The sequence below is a fragment of the Notechis scutatus genome, chromosome 6 (assembly GCF_049901735.1).
Source record: "Notechis scutatus isolate UNSWTSFEM ecotype Mainland chromosome 6, rNotScu1.2, whole genome shotgun sequence".
Classification (NCBI taxonomy): domain Eukaryota; kingdom Metazoa; phylum Chordata; class Lepidosauria; order Squamata; family Elapidae; genus Notechis; species Notechis scutatus.
This window is the reverse complement of record NC_142014.1, coordinates 81,848,399-81,860,898: the sequence shown is the minus strand read 5'-3', so window position 1 is coordinate 81,860,898 and position 12,500 is coordinate 81,848,399. Positions and strand designations below refer to the sequence as shown.

At 47.2% G+C, this 12,500-nt stretch overlaps 2 protein-coding genes across 3 annotated transcripts in view; one reads left to right on the top strand and one right to left on the bottom strand.

Annotated features, from left to right (window-relative positions):
- KCP (kielin cysteine rich BMP regulator) overlaps nt 1–12,500 on the top strand; it is a 93,981-nt gene that overhangs the window by 24,120 nt on the left and 57,361 nt on the right. For both annotated transcript variants that reach the window (XM_087968990.1, XM_087968989.1), the window contains exons 12-17: nt 1,755–1,848; nt 3,740–3,819; nt 3,907–4,000; nt 8,046–8,131; nt 10,169–10,262; nt 12,394–12,500. The exon at nt 12,394–12,500 is cut by the window's right edge and continues 46 nt beyond it. In XM_087968990.1, coding sequence (XP_087825116.1) covers nt 1,755–1,848; nt 3,740–3,819; nt 3,907–4,000; nt 8,046–8,131; nt 10,169–10,262; nt 12,394–12,500 — 555 coding nt within the window. The remainder of the gene's footprint in view (nt 1–1,754; nt 1,849–3,739; nt 3,820–3,906; nt 4,001–8,045; nt 8,132–10,168; nt 10,263–12,393) is intronic.
- LOC113427841 (C-type lectin lectoxin-Phi1) overlaps nt 1–12,500 on the bottom strand; it is a 370,378-nt gene that overhangs the window by 322,456 nt on the left and 35,422 nt on the right. The gene's annotated exons all lie outside the window — the stretch shown is intronic.

The following is a 12,500-nucleotide window of genomic DNA, read 5'->3' as shown; positions in this document are numbered from 1 at the left end:
TGGCACACATGCCACAGGTGGCACGCAGAGCCGTTTGTGTTGCCACGCGAGCTGCAGGCAAACTTAGTTCACTGCGTATGCGTGCGCTTCACCGCTGATTTTTCTGCTAGCTTCAGGCCTTTTTCGGCCTCCCAGAGGCTTGGAAAAGGCTTTTCAGGGTGAATAATAGGCCCATTTCATCACTTCCTGTAATACTGAAAGTGACGAAATGGGCATATTATTCCAAGCCGTAAAAGGCCTCAAACCAGCCGAAAAGTCAGCTGTGCGGTGCAGTGCAGGTAAGCAGGTGGTGGTGGGTGGCATGGGGGGGGATTGTGTGAGCATGAGCAGGGGACGTGGGAGGGCACATTGCATTCTGGGTGCTGGCACGTGTGTGTGTGCGCGCTAGCGTGCATGCAATTTTTGGCACAGGAGCCCCAAAGGTTAGCCACCACTGTCCTAGCATGATACTTATGGAGATTCTCTGTCATCCAGGAGGCAACTGGACTTTCTGGTTTTTTTCTTTGAAGATGTTTCACTTCTCATCCAAGAAGCTTCTTCAGTTCTGACCGGATGGTGGGGAATGGAAGGATTGATACTCCTTGCAGACAGCTGGTCATTTGCATCCTTTTAGAGGGTCGTTGAGGCCACTTTGGAGGTTCGTCTGTGTCCTCGGGGTCACACCTGAGTGGTGCAAATGGGTGTGGAGCCTTCTTGGAATTGCACGGTCCTTTTGCTCTGCACCCACTTAGGGTGACCCTGAGGATGCAGACAAACCTCCAAGTGGCCTCAACAGCTCTCTGAAAGGATGCAAATGACCTGCTGTCTGCAAGGAGTATCAATCCTTCTGTTCCCCAGCAGTCAGAGCTGAAGAAGCTTCTTTGGTGAGAAGTGAAACATCTTCAAAGAAAACTCGATCCATGGCCAAGTTGGGCTGACCTGTCAAAACTAGAAGCTGATGGGTCATCCCGTCAGGATGAGAGGCGCCAGGAAAGGTCGAAGGCACCAAACCAAAAATAAGGAAAGTCCACCGATTAGGGCCCCAAAAAGCAAGATGGTGGTGTACAGGTTGTCTTGTTTAGCGACCATCTCGTTTAGTGACTGTTCACAACTACGACGGGGATGAACAAAAATCCCCTCACCACCAACCTCTCGCTTAGCACCTTGTTGGGTCTGCAAAGCCAAGGAAGGCTGAAGCTATAAGCAGGTGGGTTCACTTAGTGACCTTTTCACTTAAGGACCAAGTTACAGATCCCAATCATCATCCTCTTTTAACGACCCCATCATCCCTTGCATTGGTGTGGACTCCGGGCAACTGAATGGAGCTAGCAGAGTGTTTTACTGGCCGGATGCTCTTCCTGTCACCAGTACAGAGGTGTTTTTTTTCCCAGCAGATATATTCTCATCGTGCCCAGAGAGAGAAATAAATGCCTCTACCTAGGCTCGAACTCACAGCCTCTCCTGATTGTGAGGCGAGGGCTCCCCCTCTAGGCCACCGGACCGCTCCCAAGTTACAGGTCCCAATGACTCACTAAATAAATTCAAAAAACAAAAGCAAGTGGAGTTTCTGCAGGCTCCATCTTGACTTTACCGGACAAAAATCCAGTGAATTTTATCGGGCCGTTGTGCCCGCATCTCTCCTCTCTTTGGCTTCTGGACCAGCGGCCTCTTTAGATCGGGGGGAGGGGGCAGCAGGGATCCCCCCTCCCAGAAGCCCCTCCTTTTACACCCCTCCAAGGACCCCTCCTTCTTCCTCCTCTCCCCCTCGGCTGCAGGAGGGCAATGCCGTCTGCCAACGGAGGCAGTGCGCCAGTCTGTGCCGCCACCCTGCCCACCCTCGGCCTGGAACCTGTTGCCCCGTCTGTGATGGTGAGTCTTGGGAGGGGGGGGGCTCTGGACTAAAAAGGGGGGGCACTAGGCATTCCAGACAAGCCATGATGACGTCATTGGGCGGAAAGAGCTAAAAGGGCTAAGTGTCCCAGACAAACCACGATGAGTCATTGGGCATAAAAGGGCTAGGTGTCCCAGACAAACCACGATCATGTCATTGAGCAGAAAGAGCAGGCTAGGTGTCCCAGACAAACCACGATCATGTCATTGAGCAGAAAGAGCAGGCTAGGTGTCCCAGACAAACCACGATCATGTCATTGAGCAGAAAGAGCAGGCTAGGTGTTCCAGACAAACCATGATGAGTCATTGGACATAATAAAAGGGCTAGGTGTCCCAGACAAACCACGATCATGTCATTGAGCAGAAAGAGCAGGCTAGGTGTCCCAGACAAACCACGATCATGTCATTGAGCAGAAAGAGCAGGCTAGGTGACCCAGACAAACCATGATGAGTCATTGGGCATAAAAGGGCTAGGTGTCCCAGACAAACCACAATGAGTCATTGGGCATAATAAAAGGGCTAGGTGTCCCAGACAAACCACAATGAGAAATTGGGCATAAAAGGGCTAGGTGTCCCAGACAAACCATGATCATGTCATTGGGCATAAAAGGGCTAGGTGTCCCAGACAAACCATAATGAGAAATTGGGCATAAAAGGGCTAGGTGTCCCAGACAAACCACGATCATGTCATTGAGCAGAAAGAGCAGGCTAGGTGTCCCAGACAAACCATGATGAGTCATTGGACATAAAAGGGCTAGGTGTCCCAGACAAACCACAATGAGAAATTGGGCATAAAAGGGCTAGGTGTCCCAGACAAACCACGATCATGTCATTGAGCAGAAAGGGGGGGCTCTGCATCCCAGATAAACCATGATGGTGTCCTTGGGCAGACCGAGGACTAAGCATCCCAGACAAACCACGATGAATTCATTGGGGAGAAGGGCGGGGCAAGCATCCCAGACAAATCACAATGATATCCTCGGGCAGAAAGGGGCCCAGGCATCCCAGACAAACCACAATCCTGTCATTGAGCAGAAAGAAGGGTTAGGCATCCCAAATAAACCAGAATGATTTCATTGGGGAGAAGAGCGGGGCAAGCATCCCAGACAAACCACGATGGTGTCCATGGGCAGAAAGGGTGGCTAGGCATCCCAGACAAACCACGATGGTGTCATTGAACAATGAATGCAGATTTCAACCATTTTGGGGCCACCTGATTTCGTAGCAATAATTTTATCTCCCATACGAGGCACCTCCGGAAGTCACAAAGCCAAGATGGTGTCCCGTTCATGCAATTAAAGCTTAAAACCTTTATTTTTTTTTACGGGTGTGCTGTACGATGCACTCCTTCTACCACGTTCCTCATCCTTGGCAGGGAGGATTGATCAAGTAACAGAATAATCGAATGAGTTGGAAGGGACCTTGGAGGTCTTCTAGTCCAGCCCCCCTGCTCATTTCAGACTAATGGCTGTCCAGTCTCTTCTTTAAAACCTCCAGCGATGAAGCAACCCACAACTTCTGGTGGCAAGGAATTCCACTGATCAATTGCTCTCACTGTCAGGAAATTTCTCCTAAGTTCTAGCTTGCTTTTTTTCTGGATATTTGCTGGACCAGTTTCCAGAATATTGTAGAACCGGTCCGGCAAAATCCCCCTATTCCCCCTTCCTGTCTCCATCACAGAGAGGGAAGCCATGGAGCCAAGTACTCCAAACCCCATCGCCCACCCACCCCACCCCCATCAGCACAGCAGTGGGAAACCTCCTTCCCCGTGGGGGGAATAGGCCAAATTGGCTCTGCTGCCCCCTGCTGGCAGCTTCCGAAGGAGCCTTGGTGAGGTAGAACATTTGCAGTCCGCCTGTCGCCCCTGCAGGTTGCCTCTGGGAAGGACGTGAGTATCGCAGCGGCCACGCCGTGCAGACCCCAGACCCCTGCAAGCGCTGCCATTGTATGGTGAGTCTGCTTGGCTGGGTGGGTGGGGGAGGGGACTGAGTCTGTCTTGGGGGACACAACCCCCCACTGAACTGCTTGCCCCCACAGGCTGGCGAGGTCTCTTGCAGGCAGGTGAGCTGCCCACCTGCCCTCTGCAGCCATCCTGGCAAGCACCCGGAGGAGTGTTGCCCCACCTGTGATGGTGAGTTGCCCCCCCCAACATGTTTCCCATCCTCCCCCGCCCTCCAGGGATGTCCACTCAAGGACCGTCTTCCTGGAGGCACTGATAAGCGTATGGAAGGTTTGGCAGCAAGAGGTAGGAGATGCCGAGGTGGGCAGCTGCCGGTTTGCACCGGTTCAGGCGAACCGGTAGCTAAGATTCTGTGTAGTTTGGCAAACCGGCAAATCCAACCACTGGCAGGCCTTGTCCCTGCTCGTTTTTCGACTGGCTTTTTGGGGCATTTTGGGGCAAAAACAGCCTGAAAACAGCCCCCAAAATGGCCCGAATACAACCCAAAAAAGTGGCCTGAAAATGGCCCAAAATGGCTTGAAAACAGCCTGAAAAATGGCCCAAAATGGCCTGAAAACAGCCCGAAAAACGGCCTGAAAACGGCCTGAAAATGGCCCAAAATGTCCTGAAAACAGCCCGAAAAACAGCCTTAAAATAGCCTGAAAAACAGCCTGAAAACAGCCTGAAAATGGCCCAAAAATGGCCTGAAAATGGCCCAAAAATTGTCTGAAAATGGCCCTAGAATGGCCTTAAAATGGACCCAAAACAACCTGAAAATGGCCCAAAATGCCCAAAATGCCTGAAAATGCCCCCAAAATGCCCTGAAAATGGCTCAAAAATGGCCTGAAAATGCCCCCAAACAGCCTGAAAACACCCCCAAAATGGCCTAAAATGCCCCAAAATGGCCTGAAAATGCCCCGAAAAATGCCCTGAAAACGGCTCAAAAATGGCCCAAAAACAGGCTGGAAAACGGGGGGGACGGGCGGGGCCAGCCAGTGGTGGGATTTGCCTTAACCGGCTGGATCCTACCTCCACCTTCGAAGCAAGCGGCCGGGAGGCGGGGCTGGTTGTCGTGAGTGACGTCACCCACCCAGTCACATGACCCAGCCAGAGAACTGATTGTTAAAAAAATGTTCAGCCCGCCACTGGTAGAGAGAGAGGAAGTATTTAGATCCAATATGAATGATGCATGGCGATACAAAATCCCAAGGGAGAGGAGTATGGGAAACATGCTAAAAAATCAACCAGAATAGAAATACTAAAACGGTCAAGAGATGATGGATAGAAATAGAATACCTCCTAATATAAGATTTGTTCTATTAAGAATTCGAATGGAGGTAGGAACTGGAGGGGGAAAATAATATCATGCATATTCCTGTATAATATTTTAAAATTAATACATAGATGTAAAGTTCAGAAGTTGAAATATGATTTTATTATGGATACTTAAATAATATTACTATGGTTATTAGTATTGTATATTAAAATATTGAATAATTAAATGATGGAGGATTATATATACAGTGGTGGAGCAAATATTAATATATTAATAACTTTAATTTTAATATTTATAATTCTGTGAGTATGATTAATGTAACTAATATTATCATTATTATCGTGTATCAAAACTATAACTATACCCAGATGCCACACTGTTCATGTATTCAATACTTTTGTGTGTGTTTGTGCATGTGTGTTTGTGTGTGTAAACACACACACGTGGCAGGTGATCATTTTGTTCCCCCTGGGAAGTTTAAACATTTACCCCCAAAATGCATTTAACCCAAATTTTATTGATTGATTGATTGATTGATTCCATTGGTTGGGCGGTCCTCTTGCCATCGGGTGAGTCCCAACAAGATTGGCTGAGCGGGCAAAATAAAGCTTCCCCCCCATCAGGAGCAGTCTATCTGAAGGATGCCAAAAGAAACACAAAATTGTATTTCGTTTTATCTTACCCAGAAGAATGTAAAAGTAGAGAGAAGTTGAACGTACTAATTAGATTGTGCAAATATTAAAAGTAACCTTATCAAAAATTGAGAGTTTCTCCACTAGCTTTTTGGGTACCACAATGTGACCACAATGGACCCCAAAATTTCAATAAGTAAGATGGTTATTCATAGAGTTTTGTCCTAATTTACGACCATTCTTGCCACTGTTGCTAAGTGAATCACTGCAGTTGTTAAGCCAGTAACATGGTTGTTAAGTGAATCTGCCTTCCCCGTTGACATGGCTTGTCAGAGGGTCACAAAAAGGGGTCATGTGACCCTGAGACCCTGCAACCGTCGTAAGTATGAGTTAGTTGCCAAGGGTCTGAATTTTATGGGGAGGCTGCAATGGTCGTAAGTGTAAAAAAGGGTCATAAATCAGCATCGTTGGAACTTCAAATGGTCACTTTAACAAATGGTTTTAAGTCAAGGACTTAAATCTATCAGAGGATTACCTTACATACTACAATGACCGCCCAAAGTTACGACAAACCTCCCTCCACTACTTATAACCTGGATTCAAAGTTCCGACAGCCGGAGCCCCCACCTTCCCCCCCCCAGTCCTGTGACTGCTGTCAACTCATAAAACATTTCTATGCCTCTTTTAGAGTTACCATGAATTGGGGGGGGGCTTTGAATGAGCAGTGGGGCAGTTTAAATTACGTGTCTCAGAGCCGGCTTCATGCAGGTCATGCCGACATGTTTGCTCCTAATAAATCCTTTGAAGATTTTGAAGTTTGTCTCGAGGCTCACGATTTCCAGCCACTGCTGGAATCCTGACAGCAAGCCAATTCTGAGACACATCATTTACTCTCATCTGTGACCAGGGGTGAGATTCAAAATTTTTAACATCTGGTTCTGTGGGCAGGGCTAGGTGGGTGTGGCCATGTGACTGGGTGGGGGTGGCTTCTTCTTCTTCCTTTTTTGCAGCACCACCTCCCGTTTTTGGGCCTCAGGGAAGCCTCCTCAGGGGGCATTTTTACTTGCAGGAAACCTCCTTGGGGGCCAGGAAGGCAGAAAATGGAGCGCGGGGGGCACATAGCACCCACCCACCCACTCCCCGCGCCCTTTTTCCCCTCCTGAACCTCAAGGGAGCCTCCTGGGTGAAGCAGCAAGACAGCAAATGGGATCCTGGCACAGCTGATCATCGGACAACAGCTGATCGTCGCATGAGGGGGGAAAAGAAATATCTTAAGGAGTGACTAGGCGGGGGAGAACGCAGTGAGCGATGTTGCGCATGCACGATAAGGACTGACTGGGCAGGGAGGGGAGGAGCAGGCGGAGAGGGCCGGAGCAGGGCCAGCCAGGGGCACAATTTGCCGGTTCTCCGAACTGCGCAGAATGATAACAACCGGTTCTATACAACCGGTGCGAACCGGTAGAATCCCACTCCTGCCTATGACCCTGATTTCCCACCCCTCCCCTCTGGGTGTATCACAACTCATATCCTCCAATGAAACACCTTCATAGCTGAGAGTCACCAATCACATTCTCCAATTAGGGATTTTCCGGGCAGAAATTCTGGTAGCTTAGTTACAATCTTTGCAAGTTAAGAATGGAATGCACTTTCATTTCCAAACTGCCGCACTGCTCCTTCAAATCTGCCCCCCGGTCATGGCAACTCTAAAACAAGCATTTTCTGAGTTGATGACTGCATGTTGGGCACTCAGCAAACCAGCCCATATTCGCATTCACCCAACTGCAATTTATGACGTATTTTTGCCAAAACATGGCATCTGGCATCTGGCAAAAACTCCCCATACCAAACAACGGGTCTGTTTAATGACTGTGGGTTCACTTAACAACCATCACATAAAAAAAAAAAAAAAACAGGGTTCCTCACATGATGGCTTGCTGTACAACCGCCACAACTGTACATGGGATCTGTACTGCAACGTCCAGATCCCATTATGGTCCTACCGAGAACTATTTCTATGTAGTTTTCTTTCTGGGGGAATTCTCCTTACCTGTCTGCCCACGGACAGGTGTAGAAATGGCCAGGTGGAGCGCTAGGGGGTAGGGAAAGCTCTTGTGTTAAAATTACCCCGAGGTTACGCCAAGGAGAGGAAAGTTCGACACACCCCTTCTGCGTTACTCTTTTCCCTTCCTGAATCTTTCAAGAAGAGACTGGACTGCCATCTGTCAGAAATGGTGTAGGGTCTCCCGCTTGGACGGGGGGTGGGGTTGGACTAGATGACCTACAAGGTCCCTTCCAACTCTGATTATCTGTTTATCATCCCCTTTGCGAGTCTGTGAATTTGAAGGCCGGTTGTACCAGGATGGAGTGACGTTCTCACCTGCTGCGGGAAGCCCCTGCCTGCAGTGCCGGTGCTTGGTGAGTAGGGGATGCTGGGTGAACTGGTTGGTCTGGGAGGGAGACTGAATCAGGAGGCCAGAATTCAGAATGATATAGCTTATTTTCCAAAGCACCGGAACCCAAGACAAGAAGCAACAGATGGAAACTAATCCAGGAGAGAAGCAACCTGGAATTCAAGGAGAAACTTCCTCACAGTGAGGAAATTTAACCAGCGGAACTGCTTGCCACTAGAAGTTGTGGAGGAGCCGTCACTGGAGGTTTTGAAGAAGAGACAGGACAGCCACCTGTCTGAAATTGTATATAGGGTCTCCTCTTTGAGCAGGGGGGGGTGGACTAGATGAACCTCCAAGGTCCCCTCCAGTTCTACTCTAATTGAACTATCTAAGAATAATAGAATAGCAGAGTCGGAAGGGACCTGGGAGGTCTTCTAGTCCAACCCCTGCTCAGGCAGGAAACCCTCTCCCATTCCAGACAAATGCTTGTCCAGTCTCTTCTTGAAATCCTCCAGTGTGGGAGAAGCCACAACTTCTGGAGGCAACGTCTCTTCCACTGGTTAATGGTTCTCACAGTCTGGAAGTTTCTCCTTAATCCCAGGTTGCTTCTGTCCTTCATTAGTTTCCATCCGTTGTTGTCCTGCACTCAGGAGCTTTGGAGTCTAGCTTGACCCCCTCTTCTACAGAGGATTCGGTCAGACCATTTGACCGAAATGCTATAGGGTTTCCTGGCTTGGCAGGGGGTTGGACTAGAAGACCTCCAAGGTCCCTTCCAACTCTGTTATTCCTATTCTATTCTATCCTATTCTATTCTATTTTCTATTCCATTCTCTTTTCTATTCTATTCCAGTTTCTATTCTATTCTCTTTTCTCTTATTTTCTATTCTCTTATTTTCTATTCTCTTATTTTCTATTCTATTCTATATTCTATTCTATTCTCTTTTCTATTCTATTATTTTCTATTCTATTCCATTTTCTATTCTATTCTATATTCTATTCTATTCTCTTTTCTATTCTATTTATTTTCTATTCTATTATTTTCTATTCTATTCCATTTTCTATTCTGTTCTATTTTCTTTTCTAGTCTAGTCTATTTTCTAGTCTATTGTCTTTTTTAGTCTAGTCTATTTTCTATTCCATTTTCTAGTCTATCTATTTTCTACTCTGTTCTGTTCTGTTCTATTCTATTCTGTTCTGTTCCACTCCATTCCATATTTCTATTCTATTCTATTCTATTCTATTCTATTCTATTCTATTCTATTCTATTCTATTCTATTCTATTCTATTCTATTCTATTCTATTCATTCTATTCCATTATTCTATTCTATTCTATTCTATTCTATTCTATTCTATTCTATTCTATTCTATTCTATTCCACTCCATTCCATATTTTCTATTCTATTCTATTCTATTCTATTCTATTCTATTCTATTCTATTCTATTCTATTCTATTCTATTCCATTCCATTCCATATTTTCTATTCTATTCTATTCTATTCTATTCTATTCTGTTCTGTTCTGTTCTATTCTATTCTATTCTATTCTATTCTATTCTATTCTATTCTATTCTATTCTATTCCATTCCATTCCATTCCATTCCATATTTTCTATTATATTCTATTCTGTTCCACTCCATTCCATATTTTCTATTCTATTCTATTCTATTCTATTCTATTCTATTCTATTCTATTCTATTCTATTCTATTCTATTCTATTCTATCCTATCCATTCTTCTTTGTGGCAGCCCCTCAAATCCTGCCATCCTGTCTCCCCCCAGTCCTTCTTTTCATCAAACTAGGCCTACCCAATTCCTGCAACCATTTGTTGCATGTTTTAGGCCTCCCGTCCCCTAAAATCGCCTCTTTTGTTCTTCTCCACACTCAACATCTGAGTCTCAACATCTTTTTTTTTTTTTTTTTTTGGAAGCCTGGGAGTTGACGTCCCCCTCCCCCCCGTTCCAAACTCCCTGAGCCGGCTGGGGAATTCTGGAGGCGGAAGCCCACCCGTCTCTTCCACTTGCGGAATGGCTGGGGAGTTCGCTTCTCTTTCTTTCCTTCCCTCAGGATGGACATGTCCGATGCCAGGAGGAACTCTGCCCCCCGACGCCCTGCGCCCGGCCCCTCCGAGACCCCCAACGCTGCTGTCCAGTGTGTGCAGGTGACCTTTGACCCTCCCCCTTGACCCCTTCGCTGCTCATTTCCCCCTGTGGAGTTGAATGGGCTCCCTCAGCTCAGCTTGGATGGGTGACGTCATGGAAGTTTGCAGCACACAACTTGGCTCACTTGTTTGAGTCATCTCCAGGGGGCCTGGAACGGGTTAATCAACCCCAAAAGGACTACTCAATCCCTTTCTTATTACTGATAGTCCTCGACTTACAACACTTCGTTTAGTGGCCATTCAAAATTACGACAGCCCTGAAAAAAAGCGACTTTGCGACCGTGTTTCACCCTTATGACCGTTGCAGCATTCCCCCATGGTCACGTGATCAAAATTCAGACGCTCAGCAACCTGCTTGTATTTATGACAGTCGCAGCATCCGGGGTGGGGTGGGGGGTAGAATCATATGATTCCCTTTTGCGATGTTCTGACCGACCGGGGAAGCCAGTTTCACTTAACGACCAGGTTACTGACTTAAAAACCATGAGGATTCATTTAACAACGCTGGCAAGAAAGGCCCTCAAATGGGGGCGAAAATGCCCTAAACAAACGTCTCGCTTACCAACGGAAATTTGGGCTTCAATGGTGGGTCGTAAGTCGAGGACCACCTGTGTTTTTTGATTCAAGATACGTTAATTAGCTAGGGATCTCAAACAAATGGTTTTCGTTTGGATTTGGCTTCTACTGGGGAGATTCTGCATCATAAACTAGGATTTATGGCTGAGGCCAGTGGTGGCTAACCGTTTTGGGCGCCTGTACCAAAAATTGTGTGTGCACTTGCACGCTTGCGATTGCTGCCAGCACCCAAAAGGTAATGGGTGCCCCCCCATGCCCTCTACGCATGCATACACAATACCCACCCACCCTGCCACACCCTTACCTGCACTGTACTTCACAGCTGATTTTTGACCATTTTGATGCCTTTTTTGGCCTCCCAGAGGCTTAAGGAAGTCTTCTGCAGGCTTCTGCAGTCTTTGCAGGCCGAAAACTAGGCCTGTTTCATCACTTCTGGTATTTCCGGAAAAACAGGAAGTGATGAAACGGGGCTAGTTTTTGGCCTGCAAAGCCTGCAGAAGCCTTCCTCAAGCCTCTGGGAGGCCATAAAAGGCCTCAAACCGGCCGAAAATCAGCTGGGAGGCACACACATGTGCAGTGAGGTAAGTTTGCCTGCAGCTCGTGTGCCGGCACAAATGGCTCTGCGTGCCACCTGTGGCATGCATGCCCTAGCTTTGCCACCACAGGCTTAAGCTGTCCTACAAATGCAGCTGGCTGAGGTTGGTTCAGCAAACTATGGCTTGGCGTGTCGCAGGAGGCTATTGCTATTCAACACTCTGAAATGCTGGTGGGGGAGGAAACAGGAGGAGGACGGGGTGTTGTGTGCATTCGCCGCCTTGAGTTATTTGTACAAGTAATATAGATAGTCCTCGCATTGCAACCATTCATGACAGTAAGCGCGAAGACCAGTTGCGGGTTGCTTTTTTTTTCAGTGCTGTCATAGCTTAGAATGGTCACTAAATGTATGGTTATAAGTGGAGGATAACCTGTATGCCACTTGTGTCAATGCAGCCCCTGGGGTCCCTTCCCAATAGAATAAGAATAGAATAGAATAGAAAATAGAACAGAACAGAACAGAAAAGAATAGAATAGAATAGAATATAGGAGAGAACAGGAGGAATAGAATAGAATAGAACAGAACAGAACAGAACAGAGTAGATAGAATAGAATAGAGTAGAGTAGAGTAGAATAGAATAGAATAGAATAGAATAGAATAGAATAGAATAGAATAGAATAGAATAGAATAGAACAGAACAGAATAACAGAGTTAGAAGAGACCTTGGAGGTCTTCTAGTCCAACCCCCTTATTCAAGCAGGAACCCCATACAATTACAGACAAGTAGCTGTCCAATTTCTTATTAAAGACTTCCCGTGTCGGAGCAGTCACCACGCCTGGGGGCAAAAGCCATTCCACTGACCGATTGTCCTCACCGGTAGGAAGTTCCACTTACAAAGGCCTTGTAAAACATGGAGAGTCTCAGGTAGTGGGGACGAAACCCAGGTTTGTGCTTGGCAGCCTAGCCACGATGAAACCCAGTTTGACACACACACCCCCACTCTTACCGGTGACTGCCAGTTTGTGTCTTCGAGGACCTCGAATTTGAAGATGGCACCGAGTGGGCACCGGCGAGGGACCCTTGCAGCGTCTGCACCTGCCAGCAGGGGGAGACGGTGTGCCATGCC